At 36.4% G+C, this 24662-nt stretch overlaps 1 protein-coding gene across 7 annotated transcripts in view; it reads left to right on the forward strand.

The window, feature by feature from the left end:
• The window catches only part of GTDC1 (glycosyltransferase like domain containing 1), a 334720-nt gene that overhangs the window by 69576 nt on the left and 240482 nt on the right, over positions 1-24662 (forward strand). For 6 of the 7 annotated variants that reach the window (XM_044242544.1, XM_044242537.1, XM_044242541.1 and 3 more), the window contains exons 4-5: positions 18203-18370; positions 21739-21912. In XM_044242544.1, the coding sequence (XP_044098479.1) occupies positions 18203-18370; positions 21739-21912 (342 nt within the window). Of the gene's footprint in view, positions 1-18202; positions 18371-21738; positions 21913-24662 lie in introns of those variants that run through there. The other variant, XM_044242542.1, reaches the window with a different exon arrangement.

Genomic DNA, 24662 nt, shown 5'->3' on the forward strand with positions numbered 1-24662 from the left:
TTTTGTCAAGTTCCTGTATTATAATTTAGAAACATTGTTCTGTTCTCTTTTCTGTGGTTCTCTTCACCCTCCGGTCGGTCAAGCCTGGGCTTTCCTTAGCTAGGCACAGTCAGGTCTGCCCCTGCCTGCAGGCTCCTCCTTGCGCTGTACCTGAGCCATTCTCACCTGGGCGGCCCACACATCCTTAGCCTCAGAGCCGCTAATTAAATGGGACTTGGAAAGGGTGTCTTCCATCCCACACACTGGATTCGTGTGTACGGCTGTTTAGACTCCTCCTCCCACAGGTCCTCCCACTGCCAGTTGCCATAGGACCAGCCCCAGACCCTCACTTTCCTACTTTCCCATCCTCTCTCCTCTTTTTTTAATTGCCAGTTTTAGCTGACATGGCCAAGTTTCCCTCTTCCCCTGGATGACTCCCCTTCATCTTGTAGGTCCCTTCTGGACCTTTGTTACCCCTTTCTTAGGTTCTGCCAATTTTATGCCTCTCATGTTCCTAGTCGGACTTGGCATCTGACCTCTGTAAGATTTTGCAGGGTCACCTCCTGAGTTCTGAGTGGGACTTCTTAGTCCCCTTCCTCTTCTTTTTTCATTGCATTCAACCTGTGTCTTGCCCAAGTTATGCCCTTTGCACTTAGTTCCTTTGACCGGCTCACTGTCTTTGGTGGCAGGTGCTAGAGGTGGCCCTGCTCCTGTGGTGGACACTCTGGGATTAGGCCTCTACCCGTCTCATTCTCTTTCGTTGTGGCTTTTTTTGCAGAGACCTGAGACTACCCAGGACTATGTCAGCATGGTTTCTCCCAAAGACAAATTACAAATTACAAGCGAGTAAAAGGAAAATTGTAATGCATGTGGTTACTTTTTAAAAAATTTATTCACTGATTTTTGTTAAATTTTTAAAATCCTTTTTACAACTGAACTATTTATCACTTGAAGCAAAAGGAGCGCCTGTCTATGTCACGTCCAGACGTCTCTGTACTGTGTAGGCTGTAGAAGCAGTGCATGTTGTATCTAGTTGAACATGACTGTAACACATGAAATAAAAGAGTCCATCAATACAGACTAAATTAAAATTGGAGTTGCATAAATAGAATCTATGGTGAGCTGTTTTTGAGTTGCCTCATTTATTCTACTTATTGATGAATTTTCATAACTTACTCCTTGAATAAATTATCCAAGAATCAGCCTGTGATTTTCTTTATATATTACTTCATATTTGTATAAAGGTACTGCCATAATAAAATCTTATAATGATTACTGTTTTTACTACTTGGTTGGGCTGGATGTTTTTTATAATGATTACTGTTTTTACTATCCAATTGGACTGAATTTTTCATTTGCAATTTATATAAAATGGAACAACAGTGTGAGTCTGCTGTTAAGAGGGGCTCAATAATTCCTTCATTTTTTTCAACTCTGGGATCATTCAGATCCTTTCCTTCTTTGCCATAGATGTTATCGGTAATGTGATTAGAATATACATCTGCTTTCCTCTCAGATATCAAATTTGGGCATTCAGTTCTTTAATTTCAACCTCCTGACATTATGCCATTCTTATTCTCACTGACTTAAATGTGCGATCATGTGGCATGGTCAGTTACAGGACGCAGCAAGTAGAGAGGTTCTGTGACAGCTGCTGGAACAAGGGAACTGCAGGCACTTGACTCAATTAAATGTGCCATTTCCATGGTGTACAGTTGAGAAGTCCAAGTGATCTGATGATGTGAGTCATAATTGAGGAAAGCTATTGGCCGTGGAGAAATCCATGAAGGAATTAATGAAAGATCTCAGCTCCTGGAAGAACATGGCAAGGGGAAGTCTGGTTAAAAATCAAGTCTAGGGGGCACCTGGGAGGCTCAGTGGGTTAAGCCTCTGCCTTCGGCTCAGGTCATGATCTCAGGGTTCTGGGATTGAGCCCCACATCGGGCTCTCTGCTCAGCAGGGAGCCTGCTTCCTCCTCTCTCTCTGCCTGCCTGTCTGCCTACTTGTGATCTCTATCTGTCAAATAAATAAAATCTTAAAAAAAAATCAAGTCTAGTCAGGCTAGTAGTTGGATTTGAATTTGATTTGTTCAGACCACCTGTTACCTATCACTTCTTCCATGCCAACCTCAGAGGTCCCAAATTCTGTCACCCTTACGACCACGTTAAAGGATTTCCAGCGTTTTCTCTGCATTGCACAGGTTTGTTTCAGAGGCAGCTGTATAATATATGTGCAGAGGAAGAGTTGTGAAGAGAAGGAAGAGAGTTCAAGTTAGGTGATGTTCTAGATCCCCTATTTCTGGTTTACTCAATAGTGTTTTTTATGCATTTTACATATTGGAATTTTGTGTAAGAATTTTTTTGAGGAAAGAAAGTTTGTGAATGAATCTGTTCATCTTCTGCAGATACAGAGAGCCTGTTTAGTGCTGTCTCCTCTTTAGCTGTTGTGTGACAGGTGCATTGAGTACCTGTTGAGTGCCAGGCCCTGTCGCACTGTCCTAGGCATCCCACTCTTCTGTTGGGCTAGTGAGCAATCTATGCTCTGCCATCTCGGTATTTTCCTGTGGCTCTGCACACAACTCATATTTTTTATCTTCACTTTTTTGGATGACCTTATTTACAATTTCTTTTAAAGATTTTATTTATTTATTTGACAGAGAGAATGCGCACAACCAGGGGGAGCAGCAGGTAGAGAGAGAAGCAGGGGTCCCACTGAGCAAGGAGCCCGATGCAGGACTTGATCCTGGGACCTTGGGACCATGACCTGAGCTGAAGGCAGACACTTAATTGACTGAGCCACCCAGGCGTCCCCTATAATTTCAAAACAACTTCTTTTTTTTTTTTTTAAAGATTTTATTTATTTATTTGACAGACAGAGATCACAAGTAGGCAGAGAGGCAGGCAGACAGAGAGAGGAGGAAGCAGGCTCCCTGCTGAGCAGAGAGCCCGATGCGGGACTCGATCCCAGGACCCTGAGATGATGACCTGAGCCGAAGGCAGTGGCTTAACGCACTGAGCCACCCAGGCGCCCTCAAAACAACTTCTATACCAGACTTCCAAACCCGTGTCACCAGCCACGTGTCATACCTGTATGAGGTTTGGGGAATCATCTTGGCTGAGCCTCAGTTTTCTTAATTCTACAACTGATACCATTACCTTCCCAACCCTAGTAGGGCAAAAAGAGAGAGGGCGAGAGAAAGCGTGTGAGTTTGTCAACTGCATGGGTATAAGGAATAGAATTGCTATTATTGCTGTAATTGGCATCTTCAAGACTGTTTTATAGCTTTTTGCTGAAGGGCTTGCTTGTTTCTGTGGAACCTGATACCCAACACCAAAGATTTACTGACCAGTTAACTCAGTCATTCCTTGTCCTCACAGCAGACACCACCCTTGATTTTATGATTTTATCAATGGCACAATCACTCCAGCAGTCCCTGTATCTCAAAATCTCACAAGCACCTTCTGATCCTTTCTCCTCCTTTTAAGTCTTACTGTTATCCCATTTTTTCAGGCCTTTGCTGCAACATGTCTGAATTATTACAATAATCTTGTAACTAATCCCCCTGTCTTCAGTCTTTACTACTTCTGCTGTGTCTTCTGCTGGGGGCGGGTGCTGTTTGTGGAATCATTTTTGCTTTCTCTTTCTCCTCTCCTAGCAAAACATAGCCTCCTTGCCTGTGAACCTTGAATGTCCTCCTACTATCTGTCCATTGCAGTTAAGTCTTGTCCTCCTTGTCTTCTTTATATATGTATGTATATGTATATGTATATATAAATAAAATTGTATTTTATTGTGTGTGTATATATACGTGTGTGTGCAAATGTGTATATATATATATACACATTTGCAGCTCTTCCTTTTAAAATTCCTTCTTTATGAACCACCTTTTTCCGCTAAACTCTTTGTTCTCCAAAAGGATGTTGACCGCTTTAACTTCTGGATTCTTTCTACAGGTTCTTCTGTCTATCCAGAATGTCTTTGTTGAAAAACCACTGATCAGTTCTGTGAAGCCATTTGAAAATGGTACCACAGTGGAAGTATTTGTAGTTTTTCCCTAAGCAAATGTGCTTATGACTCTTCTCTCCTGGAGCCCATTATGCCCCTGCTCTTTTCTTCATCTCCCAACTACTCCATGGCTGTATAGTACTAAGTAATTGTGTAAAACAGGTACCTCATTGTTAACTTTAACTTGATTAGTGTGTATCTATTTCTTTGTGAACTCTATTTTGAAAGAGCCTCAGCCCATGATCAAAAAGTCCTTAATGGCAGTAATACAGGTTCATATTATAGGTTATGTCTTGCCATGTTATGCTTATGAGAAGGAAAACTGGCTTTCAGCCAGCTTCACTCTTGAAAATGTAGGGCACCATTTTAATACGCCCTCTTTTCTTGATAAGACACAGGAATGTGTAGTAAGAAAATTATTTCAGCTGTTGGTATTTATATTCATGTTGAAATATAGTTGAATGAAAGTACCTTTTAATAAGAAACTAACATTTTGTAGAAAAAGTAAACTTACTCACTCCTGGAAAAATATCTTGCCTGTTCTTGCCTTCGATTAATCTTCAGAGGGACATTTCTTTTTGTTTGTAGTTTGTGTATCCCTATTTTAAGGAATTAGGCTCTGTATCAAGTTTTTTGGTATTACTACAAGTCAGCCAATCCTTTACTACTTTAATATTGTCAGCCATTCATTCTTAATTACTTTTTTAAATGCCGGAAAATAAAAAGCCAAACCCCACCCTATATTAATGTAACTTTATGGTTAAGATTTTACATTCACAAAAGTCCAGAAATTCGAAGTTTTATAGTTCCCCAAAGAATCCTAATTCAGTCACGTTGCATAAACTGATATTAAGGCTGAAATGTATCATCATTACAGTAATGCAAAATACTCATATATGCATGAGGACACAGTTATGGTTGCTGAGGGAACCATAATTTTGGATTTTCTGAGTTTTTTTGCACATACAATTTCAACCATAATGTTAAGTTAATGCAGTTTTTTTCATTGACTCTGAAGTAATATATCTGTTGCTATGTTTATCTTAAAAATAAATTTTCATTGACTCTGTTTTTTTCTTCTGTATATCTGTAAACCTGTACTTACAGGGATCCGATGTCCCTACGAAGAGAACTACCTAAGGAATATTTCTATATAAAAATAGTTTTCGCCTCATGTATACTCATATTCTTTCTGCCTTTCTCTCACGCACACATACACACACAGCCTCACACACTTATGTTACATTCTGGCACATTATAGAAGCAGGTAGCATATCCACTACCTGCTGTTGAAAGTGTTGACGATACTGAATTATTTATTCTATCTTCTACACTCTCCAAAATCGTTTTGGGTACTTTGACACATTTTGGTCTCTTCCATATGGATACTTCATGGTGGCAGAGTTGCCAGATGCTCAGGTTTTATGACAGTCTTAGTTTTTCAAGGACTGTTGGAATATTCTTGGGAGAATCTCGCCTTGTTGCTGAATCCTATAGAGTGGCGAAATACTAACATTTCTTTGAAAGTGTTTTTTAAGATAAGGAGTTATTACAAAAAAGTTATTAGAATGTCCCATCTGAGCGTATTTAGCTTTGGGCACTTAGTAAGGGAGCAGTTTGTCAAGCAATTCATGTGCAGTGAGCTGGCATCTCTAATAATGTGTAATAATAGCAGCATATATGAATTTGGGGATTAAAACAAAATTATTTAAAATATCAAATGTTAACGGTCCTATAGCTTCAGCCCTTTGTTTATATCTCAGTTGCCAAAGTACAAAGATGAAGAACAGGGTATCCAGTCCATCTTACCGTAATATCCCTTATGTATCTACCTATCTATGAAAAATACATATGTATTTCAAATATATATTCATATATATAAATATGCTGAATATTTGCTTAATTGAATTGAATGCAGATATTTATAGTCCCAGATACTTGCTTTTTCTCTGCAATATTAATAAAAATTCATCATCTTCCCCCTTCCCAATCCCTGCCCTTCACACATATGAAATTAGAAGTTTTCTTCATTTTTAAGGTCCATCTCAAGCATTATCTCCTTTATAGCCTTTCTGGCTCTCCTGGGCCAGTCTGAGGTGACTTTCTTGCTTCTCTTGTGGCGTTCTGTGTATTTTCTGACACTCCCACACCATGATGATATACAAGTACAAAAGGGAAGAAAGGAAAGGACCAACTCAGAAGGGATGCATCCATGCTCTGCCAAGTGAAAATGTCTGATGTGGTGGGAGAAGTCTTTGGATGGCTTTTAGGTGACCTATGGTGTGTGACCCTTGGACATAGACAATGAAAAATTCAAATAACATGGAGCCTCAGATAGCTGTAAAGAGGCTGTAGTGCATATTTACACCCATGTTCAAGTACTTCTGTCAGTGTTTCCGCTTTTTGTCCCCTCAGTGAGTGGGCTACTCCCCCCCCCCCCATTAAATGGAGAATATTTTAATCCCCACATCAAACATGAAGATGTTCCCATCATTGGAATTAGGAGGCAGGTTTACAAGCAACACCCGTCGTTGGCTTTCTTTCTGTCACTGACTCCACACTGGTCCCGGCTTTGCCTCTGAGTGGCTAACCTAGAGCAGGTAACCTCATGATATGCTCCTTAGTCACCTAGGAAGCGTGACCTGAGGCATTTTATGAGCTGTCACTATTTTGTGAGTGCTGCATATTGTGTAGTTATCAAAGGTAAGACCAAGAAAAAGGAGCCTTAGAAAGTTACCATGCCATGTAGGTTATTTTGAATGATATAAAGACTTCATTTTTAGATCATCTTAACAATATTGTTTATATATGGTATTTTGTACTTTTCATCTGTTTTCCCTCTTGTTCCTATGTATGTGTTAGTTACTTAAAAATTAAAAAAGAGGGCAATCATTTAAGTTGTGATCAAGGGAAGCATGTGAAGAAAATGTTTTCACTTGTGAAACTTAGACAGCCATGTAGATTTTTAAATTTTCATTTTACTCTATTAAAATAGGAAGTTTTAGTTTTTAGCAAGCTAGCTTTCAAATGGTTTCCCCTTGGTGATATGGACTGGGAAACACATTTGTAGAATTTTTACATTTTGGCTTGATGAGAAAGAGACACAGTGTTAATAAATCAATGTTTATAAAAAATCTTATCATTAAAAAATGGTATGAAAGAGTGGGACCCAGTCTTGGGACTCACACCTTTGGATTCTTTTTTTACTGCAGATGTACACTATTATTTAATATTTCACTGTCCCAGATACTTTTTGAGTGCCTACTGTGTACAGTATATTTTACTGGCTTTGACTTTTGTAATTAGTTATCTAGTGATACCCTTATAATTAAAGTGATGTGCAAAATAGCAAAACATTGGGGATACTAACTAAATTATTTGTGGGGAGGTATTTCTTCAGACGGCATATTAAGCACCAAATTCAGGGAAGATTTCAAAGAACTGTCTTGGACTTGCCAAAACAAACATAGGAGAAATAATCAAAACACAGGGATAATCTCTATGAGCAGCCTAACAACAAAATGTCACAAATCAAATGATAGAACAGCTCAATAGACTGCAGGATTCTGGGAAGCAAATTTAAAACAAATACTCAAAAGCACCAAAAAATTTAGGTCTTATGACCGATTATAGAAAGACTGAATATTTAGGAGACACTTTATTTTGTGCTTGTTAATTTTAGCAGTAGATGTGACTCAGTAAAAATAGCAAGTTACCATATTTTTCCTTGTTAGCTTATTCGTTATTTGGGCACAAAATACCTTACTTTTCATGGTTGTCAGGGGTAGTTTACTTGATATACCAGGAGGCAGTTACTCTTACTGTTGTTGTGATGATTGCTTTAACTATTCCTGTGTCATAATATTCAAGCCTAAAGGATGATGATATCTAAAAGCCTCTCTGTATTTATCTATGGTTTGTTCCTCAGGCTTGTGCCTTAACTGAGCTTTATGTATCTATTTGAGCAGTAGTCTTTCTGGCTTGATTGGTCACCATGTCCTTAAATGTGTGTAATCTTAGACAACATAGGTAGTGTTGGGTTAGGGTGATGATAGGACCTATATCTGTTACCTTGAGTCTCTGGTCTTCCAACTTCATAATATTCAGAAATGAACTCCCGGGACTTGTGAGTGGCATGAACTAAAGGGCAAAGAACATTCCAATATAAAATGATATGCTGCTGTTAAGGAATAGTCTACGATAGATTAATCATGAGGTGAATTATAAATATTTCACATACTAATTATATTAGTTTATGGAGATAAAACACCATATGAAGTGTTCCCAGCACACTCAGCAAGTTAGATGTGCTTTGCATGTTAATTGACTTGGTTCTTCAAGGCTGATGATCATGAATCCCTGAAGGTGACAGAAATTATTATCATGATATTATATATTCCTGATCTTTATACTAGGTTGACATCTCCCTTCAAGTTCCTTTTCTTTGGATCGTATCATGAGTCCTTGGTATATTAGGATGGTGAAGCAGAGATCAGTGCCTGAGATGTTATTAGGGACCCTAAAAAAAGTAATGGGTTCAGTCAAAAATGACATCAAATAATGCATCCTAGACTTGTGTTGTGTGCTCAAGATAGAAGGTAAGTTCTTTCTTTTGGGGACATGAGATACTTCCCAACTTGTTTTTAATGGTAGGAGTAAATATCATTTTGAACACTTGACTGTATGTAGAGAATCAACCAGTTTGATTTCCTCAGTGTCACTGAGGTTATGAATGACTGATTCATTCATTCATTCACTTACTTGAAAACATTTATTGAGCATCTGAGATTGGTTAGTGAAGGAAAATACAGGGCATGTCTGAAGAGAACTTAAAATACAGAGTGGTACCCGTCATGATAGGGAACTAGGATACTAAGGAAAAGAACAGTAGATCTAATTTTTCTTGTCAAGGAATTTATACTTTAATGGGAAAAAAACAAGATAACATATGAAATATTGGAGAAACATTAAAACAGATATGTAAAATTATGTAAGAAACCAGAACCCACATTTTTAATAGACAGTGTTGGTGACCAGGGCCTTTAGTTCAATCAAATTTCCAATGCAATTTCTTTCATTAATCTATTATCTGTTATCTTTAGTTACCTACTAGGCACTCTACTTTTACCCACATTTGTAAAACCTGTCCCTTTATTTCTTCTCTATTCCAACCATTGATTTCTTTCTCCTTTTGTATTAAGGAATGTTACCACTGCCCATGTGATTGCACAAGCTAGGAGCTTGGCGTTACCTTTACTTAGCCTGTCCCTCCAGTAACCATGTCAATATTGCTGTAATCTTCATTGCTTTTAATATAAGCTGTTGCTTTCTAGCCCAGTGCCTGATCCTGTCCTTGTTATTTCAGTAGGCTGACTCCTTCGTGTGACTTGGGGTGGCCACCTTGATTGTATGTCTTCAGGAGATCCTTCACTGATGGTTACCAGCTTTCCACTAGGTTGTCTAACAGTGTAATCACTCAGTAAATATATGACGAATGAAGGGATGAAATAAAACCCTTCAGGTTAGTACGGTTCTTCTGTATACCATTTATATTTTTACTTCTCAAACATAGATGATGATGAGAAGTACCATACCGAGAACCATTGAGTCACATTCTAATCTTAGATGACTCAAAACCAGTGTGGAATAATTGAAAAAAAAGGGGGGGGGTTTGGGTCCAGAACAACTTGGATTTGGAACTTTTCTCTGCCTCTTAGTAATTGCTATTGCCTTAGCACATAACCAAACCTATCATGCCTTAATTTCTTAATCAGTAAACTGGAAATAATAAGACATATCTCTTAGGATGATTAAATTAGACAATATAAGTTAAAAAAAAAACCCTTGCATTATTCATGGTTCCTTGTCTTCCTTTAGTTACAATCACATGGCTGTTGGACAGCCCTGGCTTTAAACAAATTGGTTTTATCTTTGGATATATATAGAACAACCTCCCTTCTTTTGAGAGTGGTAGTGATGGTGATACTTTGTTTCCTTATCCTCTCGTTTTACTACCATTTTTTTCTCAGCCAGTGAGCATTCACCACTCAGTCAAGGATAATAAGAAGAATAAAGCATTGTTAGTAAAATTATAAATGTACAGTGATCCCCATATTGCTAACAGATAAAGTGTGAACATAGAAAACTTCTTATGCTACAGTTGGGTGCTTCTAGATCTGACAGAAGACTACCTTTCCAGTTTTATTTGGTTACTTACCTTTTTTTAAACCCCAAACTTTAAGCAACCATCCCTCTTCTCTGAATGAATTCAAATAACGTCGATCATTCCAGACCCAGAACTCAGGACCCAGGATTCTTTTGATAGCCTCAATAAACTTGACCTTTACTGGTCTTCCACTGCTCTTCATTTTCTCTTTCTCCTCTAAACCAATAGTTTTTAGTATCTCTTCCTTCATTTATAATCAGTCTTTCCCTGCTTTGTGACATTTCTTGGGCAGGACAGAACTTTTATTTCTTTTCTTTCTTGTTATTTAATGTTTCCTGTATTCATGGCTTATTTCACCAGTTATATTGTCAGCTTCTCTTGAACAGGGGTATTATCTTGCGCTTCTTAATTTAAGACTTAACAATATTTTTTGATTTGTAGACTAATTGATAGATTGACTAAAACAGATATATCGATAAGTGTTCTGAGTGTTTCATATTCCCTTAGGTCCTATGAGTATACTCTTTTTTAAATACTTTTTTAAAATTTTTTATAAACATATAGTGTATTATTAGCCCTAGGGGTACAGGTCTGTGAATCGCCAGGTTTGCACACTTCACAGTACTCACCATAGCACATTTATGAGAATACTCTTAATAGATTCTGGTCCCAGAATACATCAAAAAAGTTTAAGTATGGGGCGCCTGGGTGGCTCAGTGGGTTAAGCCGCTGCCTTCGGCTCAGGTCATGATCTCAGGGACCTGGAATCGAGCCCCGCATTGGGCTCTCTGCTCAGCAGGGAGCCTGCTTCCCTCTCTCTCTTTCTGCCTGCCTCTCCATCTACTTGTGATTTCTCTCTGTAAAATAAATAAATAAAATCTTTAAAAAAAAAGTTTAAGTATACACAGTAAACATTTCAGTTTATTTCTAAATTTTTTCATTACTAGACACATACTCCGTTCCTGTTTCTTCTTTTCTTGTTACCAGCATAATTACTGGGTGTCTTTTATGGATTAGACAAAATACCAAGAATTAAAAGACTTGAGAGTTAGCTTGAGTAACTTGAGACACCTAAACTTAAGTGACTCCTTTAGCTAAAAAAGCTCACGTGTGTGTGTGTGTGTGTGCTTGTGTGTGTGTATCTATCTATCTCTCTCTATATATATATAAATATAATTTGTCTCCTTAAGCAGCTGTGAGGCAGCTCAGAGTGCTGATGACTGTGGAGTGGATATGTGTTAAAAAACCACTTGGTTATACTGTTCAGTGGCGTGTCCTACCTATAGACGGATTCCCTGCCTTCTGGACATGTGTTTTTTACACAGTATTCTCCTGGCCATAATGATAAGCCCAGGAAAAGAACATTACATGGTGGAGTAAAAAAGCAAAACTGATTACTTGATGCTATCCTATGGGACAGCTTTTGGGAAGCTAGATACTCTGTTTAACAGCCTGTAAATGACCCATCACAGGAACCTGGAAATTAAATGACTACATTTCCTTTCCTTTAGATAAGACTTCCATCTTGTATTTTTAATTGTTTTAGCAAATGGAAACATTTTGTTATGCATGTTCTTGAAGGATTTTGAAAATTCATAGCATTTAACATGTAGTAGAAATGGTCTAATTAAGATGAAGTAGCTGACAACTAAAGCATAGTGTGTTAAAATGAATTTTGCATATCAGTGATTAATGAATATTAGAACTCTGTTATCATTCTACATGGGGTTTACAAATGAAAGAAATATATATTTAAGCCAAAGACTTTTGAAGGGCTTGGAAATAATTTTCATTTATGCATGTATAAATGAGCTTCTATTATATTAAAACATTATCACGACACTTTGGAAGTGACAAAGTGAAGGGAATGGTAGTTCTCCTCTGTTTCAAGTCTTGTATGTCGTTCATCAGCAAACCTGGATGTCGGCCCCTTCTCGTCACCTCCAGCACTACCATTTTGACCCAAGCCACCGTCACTTCTTTTCTCTTCCCCTTCCTGTTCTCCCGTCTTCTGAGGAGATTCCTTACAGCCTCTTTTCCATACAGTGGTCAGTGTAAAGTTTTCTGCTACTAAAGAGTAATAAAACATGTGATGAAATACGTCATGAAATACATCATGAAATACATGAAAATACATGAAATACATCACATAAACAAATGTAATAGAAATACAAAAGGTTCTATAAGAAAATTTTTAAACCTTGTAGATATGTCAATATAAGAGTCATGCCCTGGTTGAAGATGCTGTGACACATCACATCATGAAATCTGTTAAAAACCAGGTTCCAGAAATAATTTTTAAGAGAGTGAAACAGCATGGTAAGTATAAGAAATGAAAAAAACAAACTATGCGGTAATGGCAATAATGTACATATACTACAAAGGACGAAAAGTAAAAGTGAATATACCCTATATGTATGTATAACTTTGTCATTTCCCTTCTTAAACATCCTCAGTCTCTTTCCCATCGCTCTTCCCATAATGTCCAAAATTATTTTCCTGCTAAGGCCTTTTCTTCCACAGGCTTCCAAACTTCCTTAGCTTCTTCTCTGCCCACTTTCTCATTGAACAAATTGCTTCAGCCTCCTGGGTCGTTATTCTGTTCCTCCACCTGCCAATTTTCTTTTTGCCGTAGCTGCTTTAGTTTCCATCTTAAGTCTGTCATTTAACCCAGTGCCTCGCAAAGCATGGATGCTTGGCATGCCCTGGCTAAACAAGCACCAGAATGAAAATGGTGCCTTTTTCTTTCTGGGGGTGGCTGCCGGTGATATTCACTTAATTTATATTTTTTGTACTTAAAACATTTTCTGTTGTGAACCTGTGCTTTCTAATTATCAGGGGGGAGAAGAAGTAATGCTATTCCAGAATCAGAGAACCTGGTAGGTGAAATCCGGCGAGTCGGGAGGAATTATTGCAAGCAGGTCAACTCTGTAAGATCAGTTCAGTGAGGAATCACATTCAGGTATTGGGGGTGAAGTGTTGGATTGAGGAAATCGGGTCCAGCCAGAGCTTGCTTTTCTGTACGGTACCCATTAATGGCTATTTCATTTAAGCTTGAATGAATCAAGTTCAGGTCAGTTTAAAATTTAGTTCCTCCATTGCTCTAGCCACATTTCAAGTGCTCCATGGCCATATGTCGCTGGTTGCTGGTATATTGACTATTACAGTTATAAAACATTGCCATCATCACAGAAAACACCGTTTCACAGGAAGTAAAGGATCTAGAATCCTAGGGCGTCTATATCAAGGAACAAGAATCAAGATAAGCAGTAATGGAACAACAAAGACTGTTAGGGAGGCTGAGCAACGTGAATCTAGACAAGGAGTTTAGGTATTGAGCAAGGAGACTCAACTGGAAGAATGGAATTTACTCTTTTGTCAAAATGCTTACTGAAGCCCTGCAAAGAAGTATTTAAGAATTCAACCCAAACTATTATCCGTGTTAAATTGTGTACTCTATCTCGTTATGTGATAAAATTGTTAAATGCTTTTGTGGGGTAGAAGGGGCCATTGGAAAGACTTCATGGAGTGAGATTGATAACTTAGTTCATGAAGTATTATTACTAGATTGCATGGTGGTAGTTGGAATATGGAATGCCTGTTTTCTGTTTCTCATTTCACTGCCCTTCCATACCCTTTAAGATAATAAAAGTATGCATTCTGATAATAGTGGTCACATTCCTACAGTGCTTAGGTATATTTCAGCATCTCTTTTTGTGTATTAAGAGAATAGAATAAAAGGCAAATGACTAGTTTATTCAAACTGAGCCAGAAAATCTGAGATCTCTAATTTTGAATTTCATTAGAACAGTTTTGGATTCCTTAAGCAAATGTGACTCGGATAGATCCTAATGTGCATTGGAAACAATTGAAACATGTATGGATACAATCTCAGATACATAGAACAGTGTTAATGTGGTTGCAGCACAGAGCATTTTGGTTAGACGATTATAATAGCAGCTTACTTATACTTTTGGTGAGATGGTGTAAGCTAATGATGTAGCTGTTAATTTGAATTTAGCAGACATTTTAAATATAGGTTTCTCTTACAGAGACAAAAGTTGCAATTTAAAGCTCTTTGGTGGTCTAAAAACAGCTTAATTCTGTAGTAGCATGGGAATAAGTACTAATCCAGCTTATACAGTGATTGTACTATGTCATGTTTGTGAAAGATTGCACAACCGCTTTCTCTGGTTTTTATGTTAATTTAAAAATATTAAACATAAAACCTTATAACATCTTCATGCTGAGATAAACTGTTCAATTTAACTTGCACTCAAGCAGCAACTGTCAGGAATTATCTTGTTCCTAGTGGTTTTGCTATCACCTTGTGCCCTTTCCTGTCAGAGACACAGTGTGGGATGATAAAGCTCACCTTGTTAGGATTTATTGCTTAAATAATACCTGAGGAAGGACAGTGGAAGCCGGGGGTTAGCTCGCTGCTGATTGAGTGATGTCATTTATTGTATTTACTTTTTTTTTTTAATTACTGGAAGTAGGCAAAGTAAAAATAGCCTGCAACTCTTACCTGTGTTCCTTTTGTGAGCATATTCATTGCTTTTTGGGGGGTGTCCTTGACTTACACATTTATGGAACTGCTTGCTGTCCAATTTAACTACTATTTTACAAGTGAAAAAATGAAGAAGAGATGTTTTCCTAATGATGGAGATAATTTCCACAATTTAGAAGTAGTGAGGGCTATTTTAGGATCAGTTATAAAAATAAAATGATTTTCCTATTAATGATTCAACAAACTGAAGGAAGTTTTGGTGTGGGCAGTTTCAAATGGGTAGTATTATGAAAATTTGGTGTGGGCAGTTTCATATGGGTAGTATTATGAATTATGAAAAATGATTATGAAAATCATTGCCATTTCACTCCTGAATGTATTACATTCTTTCATTTAAGAGGTTTTATGTGGAAGGCTCAACTTTAGATCTGGATTCCTTAATTATGGATCAGCTAGCAGGTAGGGAAGGAGAGGAGGTGTATGGTAGGAGTAGAATGAAGGACTGTCCTTGGTTAAACATTTGCTAGAGATGGTCCATCCTGAGGATAATTCTCATATAGGAAATTAACAATTGGGTTATAACTAGAAATACATCTATAATGGGTTATTTACATAATGGGTTTTATATAATTTTATATTATTTTATATATTATATGTTTTATTTTTAATTTATCTTAATTTTATATAATTTTATATTATTTGCATATATGATTTTATATAATTTTATATAATTTATATAATATGGGTTTATTTATATAATGATTATTTTTCCTTCTACTTATTGCCATTTAATGCATATTCCCTCAAATTTGTAGTTTTGTAAATGTATAACTGAACAAAAATATACCATTAATTTAGCTTAATCAGTTGTTAACATTTTATACATTGTTTATCTCTGTGCAAATATATACACATAAATATTTATTGTTATTAGAAGCCTTTTAAGTGAACCATGGAAGAATTAGTTGTAAATGTGGTTAAACTTCACATGTAAATAATTCAAAGTGTCTCCTAAGAATAAGTATATTCTTGTACAAGATCATAATACAATTATTACACTTGAGAAATTTAAGATTGATAAAAATTTACAGTCTTATATTGAGTCCATATTCAGAGTTTTTGTCCTTATAATATCATTTATAATTGTCTTTTCCCCATCTAGTATCCAGTCAGGAATCACACATTAAATTTTATTTTGGTATCTCTTTATTTTCCTTTAATCTAGATTTTTTTTTCTTTATGACTTTGACATTTTTGGAAATCAAACCCTGTTATTTTGCAGAATGTTTATTTGATTGTCTCCTCATGACCAAATTCAGATCAGGCCTTTTTGGCAGGAAGACTACCATTGGTGATTTGTATCTTTGTCAGCGTTTCACATTGGGAAACTTATCACTTGTCCTATTATTGTTCATATTAAGTTTGATGACTTGGGTAAATTGATGTTTACCAGATTTGTCCACTAAGGTACCATTTTTTTTTCTTTATAGTTAATAAGTAATATGGGGGCTGCATTTAATGACTTTTTCAGCCTCATGTGTGAAAAACATTGAGCTTGCTCAGGTCTCATGATTAAGAATGAGTCATTGCTTGCAGTAGTATTGTTTGGAGGGAGAGGAGGGGATATTACTCAATAATTAGACCCAAAAGTCATCATCCATTTTCTCTTAAGAAAAATATTGATTGATTGAGATAAATATTTTATTGTTCCGTTTACTAAGGATCAGATTTTTAGATAAGCAAATATCTTCATATTTCAGAATTTTCAGTCTAGCCTTTAGAAAGGGTTATAGTTGATGGCGGCAGTAGGCATATTTTTGGACAAAATGGGGCATTTTTTTCATCATAATTTTTCTGCTTCCTTTAGTTGAGTACAGACAATCAAGAGAAACAAATACATCTCCTTTGCAAGATGTTTACTTCAAAGCATTAAACCATGACATTAATACAGCAGTGTGGGTTTAAAGAGAGATCACTGCCTTTTGGTCTTCGGTGCCTTTTTTAGTCCATGAAGAAGACACTTGAATTCCTGTTTATGATATATGCACTTATCATGTAATCATTCTTCTTATGGGAAAGGCTAGTGCCGCAGATCATATAAACACCTGAAGTTAGCCATTTGGCTTGTCAGCAAGGGAGAATTTATAGTAGTTGTAATCATGGTAATAACAACTATGATATTTTGTATTTATTAAGTACAGAAAAAAAGCATTTGTAATGTAAGTGGTCCACAGCCAATTCATATCCATGGTGTAATGAAAAGTACTTCAGGCTTAGAAGACCAAGAGTTTCTGCTTTGGCACTTTATACCAGTGTGATTCTGGAAAAAAAAAGAAAACAAAAAACAAACTCTTAACCTTCTTGAACCTCATTTTTTAGAATGGGAATTAAAGCTGTAAGGGTCAAATGATGCTATATTATGTTATAAAGGTGGCATTCCATCAAAATTGTGCCATCTAAGTGTCCTCCGCTGTTCAGGGGCTGTAATTTAGTCCTCTTTTGTATCCATATGTGGTATACCTCATTAGGGCAACATTTCCAGGTTGTCCTAGATAGTTATTCTTCTTTCTTGTTTGTTTCTTTTAGTTGTTCATATCACTATTGCAGGCAGCATTTATCCAGTGGGCTCTCTTATTTCACCGTTTCTGTTCTTTGTTAGACTATGGCACACAATAGGCATTTAGTAAATATTTGCGGAGTGAATGAGTGAATAGACACTTTCATTTATAACCATGGTAGGTAAGATTTCATTTTCTTATTTCCACAAAGATAAGGAATCAGCTTTCTTCTTTTTTTTTTAGTATTTATGTTTTATATAAGGAGTTTTACAGATTATACATCTGGTGCCATTAGCAGTCCAGTAATGGAAAATAAAATATTTGAAAAAAACACAAAGATTGCAGAACAGTTTAAAAAAGGGAGGGGGAGGAGGGACAGTGAGAAAACATGCCAATAGAAAAAGACCACACTCGATAAGTCTATTGCATAAATCAAAAGGGTTTATGTCATAACATGAACATGTGCCGTTCCTGCTTGTATATTGAATTTCGGTAGTTGGTTGCATAAAGAAGTCAAGTGTAATGAAACTGGCAAGCAAAGTATTCCCCAGTCAGCCTTATCTTTGTTCCATTTGTCCTTCAGATAGAGCATTTCTTGCCTTTCTCAATAAAATCCGTCTGGCTGTTTTTTTCTTTTTTTTCTTTTTCTTTCCTTCTTTTTACCTTCCTTCCTTTTTCTTTCTTTCTTTCTTTCTTTCTTTCTTTCTTTCTTTCTTTCTCTCTTTCTCTCTTTCTTTCTTTGCATCTCTCAGTAATGGAGCTGAGAAGACCAATGAGATTCAGGGCTTTTATAGTTCTTAGCAGCTGCTTTTTAAGAGATGAAAATTTAGAATGCTGCTACATGGTATTAAGGCTTAACTATTGATGTGTCCTTGTAGGGGATATGCTTTTCTTGGATTAGGAAGAGGGAAAAGGGGAGAAAGGTGAAGGATGACTGCTTCAAGCATGCTTGGGACAGTAAACTTTAATTTCCTTGTTTCCTAGGATCCTCTTTGCAAGCTCAGTGTTGAACCTGACTGAACTGGTTGCCCTTCGGCCTGACCTTGGGAAATTGAAAAAGATTCTCTACTTCCATGAGAACCAGTTGGTATATCCTGTTAAGAAATATCAGGAGAGGGATTTCCAATATGGATACAACCAAATTCTCTCATGGTAGGTACAGATTGTGTCATTATATTTAGTCCTTTGCCCCTGTTTTCTTTATAGTTAGCTTTTAAAATTTGAGACCTACTGTACACTTAATTAAAAAACTCATTATAGTAGGTGTGTATATTTAAGTGTATCTTCTGTGGTAGTAATTTGTGCCTTTGATATACTTTGAGATATATATATATATGAACAACTAATCTTTTTATAAAATATACAAATGTAATAATCTAATTATATGTTGAATTAGTTATCTATTTTCCACAACATTCAAAATAGAATCAGAGTGTTGACAGAGACCTTCTTCACCCCTTGATTCCATCATGTATTGTTTAGGGGATATTTTTAGAAAAGAGCCAGTTAGTCTATTATCATTTACCAACCACTTTCAATATATCCAGCTGAAAACAAGTTAGAAATTTACACAGGAAGAAATTAAAAATTAAAGCATAATAGAGCAAGGAGTTTTAATCCTTTTTTCACATTATTTTTATAAGAGAAAACTATGGAAAATGAATCTTTAGGTGGTTAGGTTTTTTTCCCCTCACTGAATCTTCTGAAATTGCACAGCCTTAAAATACCATGACATTTCAAAGGTGATGGTCCTTCTCTGTTGTTACTTCAACAAAGTGTATCTCTTGAAGCTTAGTTAATGAAAGAAGTTAATAACAACTCTGAAACGGCTTTGCGATTGGATCCTACTCACAGAACTACAACAGTCAAATAGAATCAGGTTGGCCATGATTGGGTACATCTTACTCACCTTTTTTTAATAGTTATTAGCAATTGGGATTGATGATGTGCTTAAACAGGCTCCCAACTCTTACAAGCATATTCCATAGTTTAGTTGACATAGAAAAACAGCTCTATGGTGATATTTCTGTGTTTTGAGCATTTCGTAAATGTTTTCCTGCCATCATTTTTACAAGCTGCTTCAGTCGTGAAGTAGCAGCGCTATCAAAATAGAGTGGAACTGCTTCACGTCAAATGTCTCATAAAAACACAACCATTTTAAAATTTCATAATAAAATTAAAATACTTTATTTTATATTGAAACAGAGAAGGCAAATATGTTTTAAAAACAAAAATAAAATCATTTTGTGCTTTTATCAATATGGAAAACATTTGTAATATTCTTTTGATTTCTTGAATTAACATCATTCTTTTCCTCTGATAGTGTGTGTTTATTACCCCTGAGAAATAACTGGAGAAAAAAATTCAGTCTATTTTTCCCTTTATGGGTGGCTTTAAAGTTAATGGAAGTTATACCCACTCATATCGGAGAGGAAATGCATGAAAAGAATATTTTTGTAGACTGTCTTGGATCTTTAATTTAGCATAGAATGGGTTTTTAAGAGTGTAAGTAGTTGGGTTTCATGCCCTATGAGGGCAGATATCTAAAAAAATTTTAGCTCATTGCCCCTCATCTCTGTATTTTATAAAAGATTGTTTTTTCTCAAAAGGAATGAGACTACAAAAGCCTGTACTTGATTTTCCGTCATTGCTCTTCTCAAGAGGGTAAACTGATTGACAAGCTCAGATAGGAAGAAGTAGACTCGATCACTGGTTGGACTCTTTATGAGAAAAAAATAGTTTGCTGTTGTCCAGAGGAAAAATAAGAGTGTCAGAAAGCAGTCCCGTTTCACATTCTCTTTGAAAAGTATGAGTCTTGCTTCCTCAAATGTTTCTTTAGGTTTCTTGCTGACTTCTGCTTTTGTTGGCACTGTCAGATTTCTTTTCTTGACCGAGTGGCAGTTAAGGACCTCAGAGGTGACTGACATAAGCGCTCACCTTAAATAGAGGTTTCACTTACCCTCTGACTTATGAACACATGTTGTAACTGTATATTATGACCTGTGGGTCGCTATTACAATATGTGACATATGGTGAAAACAGACTAGCTGTAAAACATCCTTCAACTTTTGGTCTATTATTATATTGGCTTCCTTATTGCTTGCTGATGTGTCAGCACTTCTGTGGCATTCTTTTGTATTATCGGTGCTGTTATCACCCCTACCCCCAACTTTCCACTAGGTTGCAACAACAACAACAAAAAAACTTATATAGAGAAAAGCGGTTTTGCAGGGGAGGCATAAAGGTGGCAGTTCAACGTGCCTTTTGTAGGCTTTTCCTTCTGCTGTGTATTAATAACAGGAACTTTGGCTGTCCTCAGTAAACAGAGCATTTGCTATGGTATCCCTGTTCTGTAAGCTCTACCTTTTCATTTGTGTTTTCCCATCTTACAGGCTTATATGTCTTTTCCATTTCCTTGATTTATCAATTTTAAGGTGAAATAAAACTAGCTGCTCTTTGAGCTTCTATACCTTCTCACTAAAACATCTGTGTGCGTTTTAGTGAGATCCAGTGACACTGAGACACTGAATCATTGCTTAAACAAAGAGGGCCATTTTAAAAAATCAAACCAATTATTTATTAAATCAGTTTTTGACCCATGAAGGGAACATACTACATATTCAGTTTTGTCCATGTTGCCCTAAGTTATCATTTGTGTTCATTGGTCTTCACGAAAATGTTAGAGGCAGTTCTGAATACTGTGGACACATGTGTGCTACCTAGAATTGGTTAATCACATTTCCTTATAACAATGTGTTTCAGATTACTTGTATTTTAAAATATTAAAGGGAGGAATACAATCTTGCCATTGAAAGTAATAGATAGTATTATATTTATTTCATCTAATTCTGAAGGTCCGTGGTATTGTGGTCCTTCTTCTCCTTTGATGACCCCAAATATAATATACTAGTAAAATAAGTTATTTATAGAGATCCCATATAATCCTTCCTATAGAATTCCAGAACTTTAAAAAATCTAGTGGTTTCTTGAAGCGAAGGTTAAATAAGAAATCAACTTTTACAACATGTTTAAAGGTATGCTTTTGTGTGAAATAGCTTGATCTGAACTAGTCTCCTTGAAGGTACTGACAAGTACGGCAGATGTCCTCTTGTCAGCAGTATGATATAAAATGGTGCATTTCACTGACATAAAAATCCAACATGGGTATGTGGGCCCCAAAGAAGAAGGCCCTGCTGTACTTAGTATCGCTGATAATGCAGAAAGTCCTGACACTGCAGAAAAATAAACATTGTTTGATGCCTCCTAAGATCCCAGTACATCATTTAATTCCTCCCCTGCCCTTCCTCCCTGATGCCAGCACTCTAACTTACCGTGATACAATGAGAATGAAACGAGCTTCTCTATTAGAGGCCATTTAGTAAATACTGATGGGAAATGCAGAGCTCTTTGCAAACCCAAGTACAGTATAAACTCTGATCAACACAGAGGTCTTGAGCTTATAAAAACTAACTGTGCATGAGTGTGGGTTCATCATTTGCATTTATCCCTTTCCTTTCCAGCCTGGTGGCTGATGTGGTGGTGTTCAACTCAGTTTTTAATATGGAGTCATTTCTCACCTCTATCGGAAAATTTATGAAACTGATCCCTGATCACAGACCCAAGGATCTGGAAAGCATCATCAGGCCCAAGTGCCAAGTTCTTTACTTTCCCATCAGGTTTCCTGATGTGAGCAGGTCAGTATGTTTGACTCCGTTTTTCAATAATGTGTCATAAATTATTTCTAAAATGTATAGAAATTTGTGGTGTTCTTGCCAATTTTAACTTTTCAGCATAAGCATGGTTAATTAGAGAATCAAGTTCTATTTCCAACCAGGCTGTGATTTACAAACATTTTAAATAATCATGTGTTTTGATGATCCCTGAATGGTTAGTTCTGATATTGAGTTCATCTTTTCTTCTCTGATACTTAACTGGTTTCCTCAAGCAAGCTGCTTTGGCTTTTTTGACACTTACTGTTTTGTTTCTTTCTGTGTTGTTTTGTTACAGAAGTCATTGTCAAGCATATTTCTCAGCCTTTGCATTCAGCTTATGCCCATGGGTTTATATGTATATAGCAACTGTTCTAAGTAAATCAATGGTAATTGCACTGCTTGGGTTACTTTCATTTCCTGTGTTATTTTCTTCTATTTTTTTCCCTCTTCCTTTTCTTTTTTTATTACTTATATTATTATTATTATATTTTTAAAGATTTTATTTATTTATTTGACAGAGGTGACAAGTAGGCAGAGAGGCAGGCAGAGAGAGAGGAAGGGAAGCAGGCTCCCTGCCGAGCAGAGAGCCCAATCCCGGGCTCAATCCTAGGACCCTGGGATCATGACCTGAGCCAAAGGCAGAGGCTTTAACCTACTGAGCCATCCAGGTGCCCCAATTATTTATATTTTCTTAATAAGGAGTTAGGTGTTCTATATTAGGTTACAAATGCACTTAATTGCCATTTCTCTTTCTCTGTTACTAAGGACATTTTTTATTACCCTTGTTGCTGGGCCCACCCTGAATTAGCAGTGGATGATGTGGCTCAAAGGGAACATTTTCAAATTCCTTTTCACTTCTGATTAAACCTAGCAAAATGGTTTTTATTACCAGTAGGAATATTTCTCCCGTGTGAACAGAAAGTTTACTTCAGTGGGACTCATACTAGCCGGGGATGCTGCTGTTTGCAACTGAATATGTCCTTAAAAAGGATTCAGGGACAGCTGTTTCTTCCCCATGGCTGAAAGGAAGGCAGGAAACAATTTAATGTCTATGCATGTTATGCAGGAGGTCAGCATTACTCTCTGTATTCTAGATTTACTGAGTTCACCCAGATTTTGCTGTGGAATCAGTAGTCCTCATCAGCACTCTTAATGCTGATTTATTTGAGTGTCTACTAGTTAGTATTTCATTGAAGAAAAATCTTCCTAATCCCAAATCAAGTTAGTGAGTCATAAAATTTAAGTTAGACAACCTTGCCCAAGTCTTACTTTATGGAGTTCAGAAAGCAGAGGCCCAAGGAAGCAGAGACTGGCTTGTACTCACACTACTGATTGTCACAGACTGGATTAACGTTTAGACTCCATGATTCTTTATTCAGTTTACTGTTCAAGCTTCCTATTGCTATAGGTCATTTGGTAAAAATACTTAATCATTTATTTGGAGTTTCGACAACTGTCAGGCTAAGCGAAAAAAGATCAAAATTCATTTTCAGTTATAGATGCATATGTATATGCATATATAATGTGTATGTATGTATGTATGTATTTATAAGTTTTTTTTATTTATTTGACAGAGAGAGACACAGCGAGAGAGGGAACACAAGCAGGGGGAGCGGGAGAGGGAGAAGCAGGCTTCCTGCCGAGCAGGGAGCCCCATGTGGGTCTTGATCCCAGGATTCCGGATCATGACCTGAGTCAAAGACAGGTGCTTAATGACGGAGCCACCCAGGCGCCCCTATCATGTGTATTTATATATGTAATATGTGAGATGAGAGAATTTCAACTTCTGGAAAATACAATTGTTACACTTTAGACCTATGATTAGTTAAAACATAGTTTATATTTTAGGCCATATTTTTAAAATATGACCTTTATTTTTTTGACATTTTTTAAGGTTTCAATATAATGTACACTCAAAATATACATCTTTAATTTAGTAGGTGGTTATACTACATCTTAATTATTACCACTGTAGAATTCCAAATACATAATATGTTTTAAAATTCATTTGCATCTGATATATTCCTACAACATCATATGTTTTAATATACCTGTGGCAATTGAATAGTTTATTAATTTGGACTATATTACCATAAATAAATCTAGCTAAATGGAAAAAGGTTAAGAAATATTGTGGCCAAGATAACATTCATAAGCAAGGTCTTAGCCCAGAGTGTTATTTGAATTATTTTCAAATGGTAATTTGCTTTATCCAACCCAAACTCATATAGTGTAAGTAAGTGATTATTTGCATGAATGACAATCATTCTAATGCCTGCAGTCTTAAAAGAGTATTATTTTGTTGAGATGTTGAAAAATATTTAGTAATTCCAAAGGCAACATAACCAAGATGATTAAAAAAAAAAAAAAGAAGAAGAACTTTTGAATACTTCTGTCTTTCTCTCTGTACAAATATTGTTTGTTCATGGCAAAAAAAAAAAAGCAAAAAAAAGTAGAAAATATAATTAAATTATTAATATAATATGCTATAATAGTGTATACTATAATAGATATTAGTCAGAGAAGGGGAACAGCTGTATTTCAGCCAAAAAATATGAGGATTTCTGAAGTTGTTAACAGTTAAGATTCAGAGCATATCGGTCACATAGGACTTCAGTAAGATGGCTTCGTAGCAACTACTGTTACCTATTACTCATTCCTCACTGCCTTATCTTTCTCAAAGACCAGAAAAATTGTTGCAAGAAAGAATATCACTTGAAACTATCATTACA

The sequence above is a fragment of the Neovison vison genome, chromosome 3, assembly GCF_020171115.1.
Source record: "Neovison vison isolate M4711 chromosome 3, ASM_NN_V1, whole genome shotgun sequence".
Lineage (NCBI taxonomy): Eukaryota > Metazoa > Chordata > Mammalia > Carnivora > Mustelidae > Neogale > Neogale vison.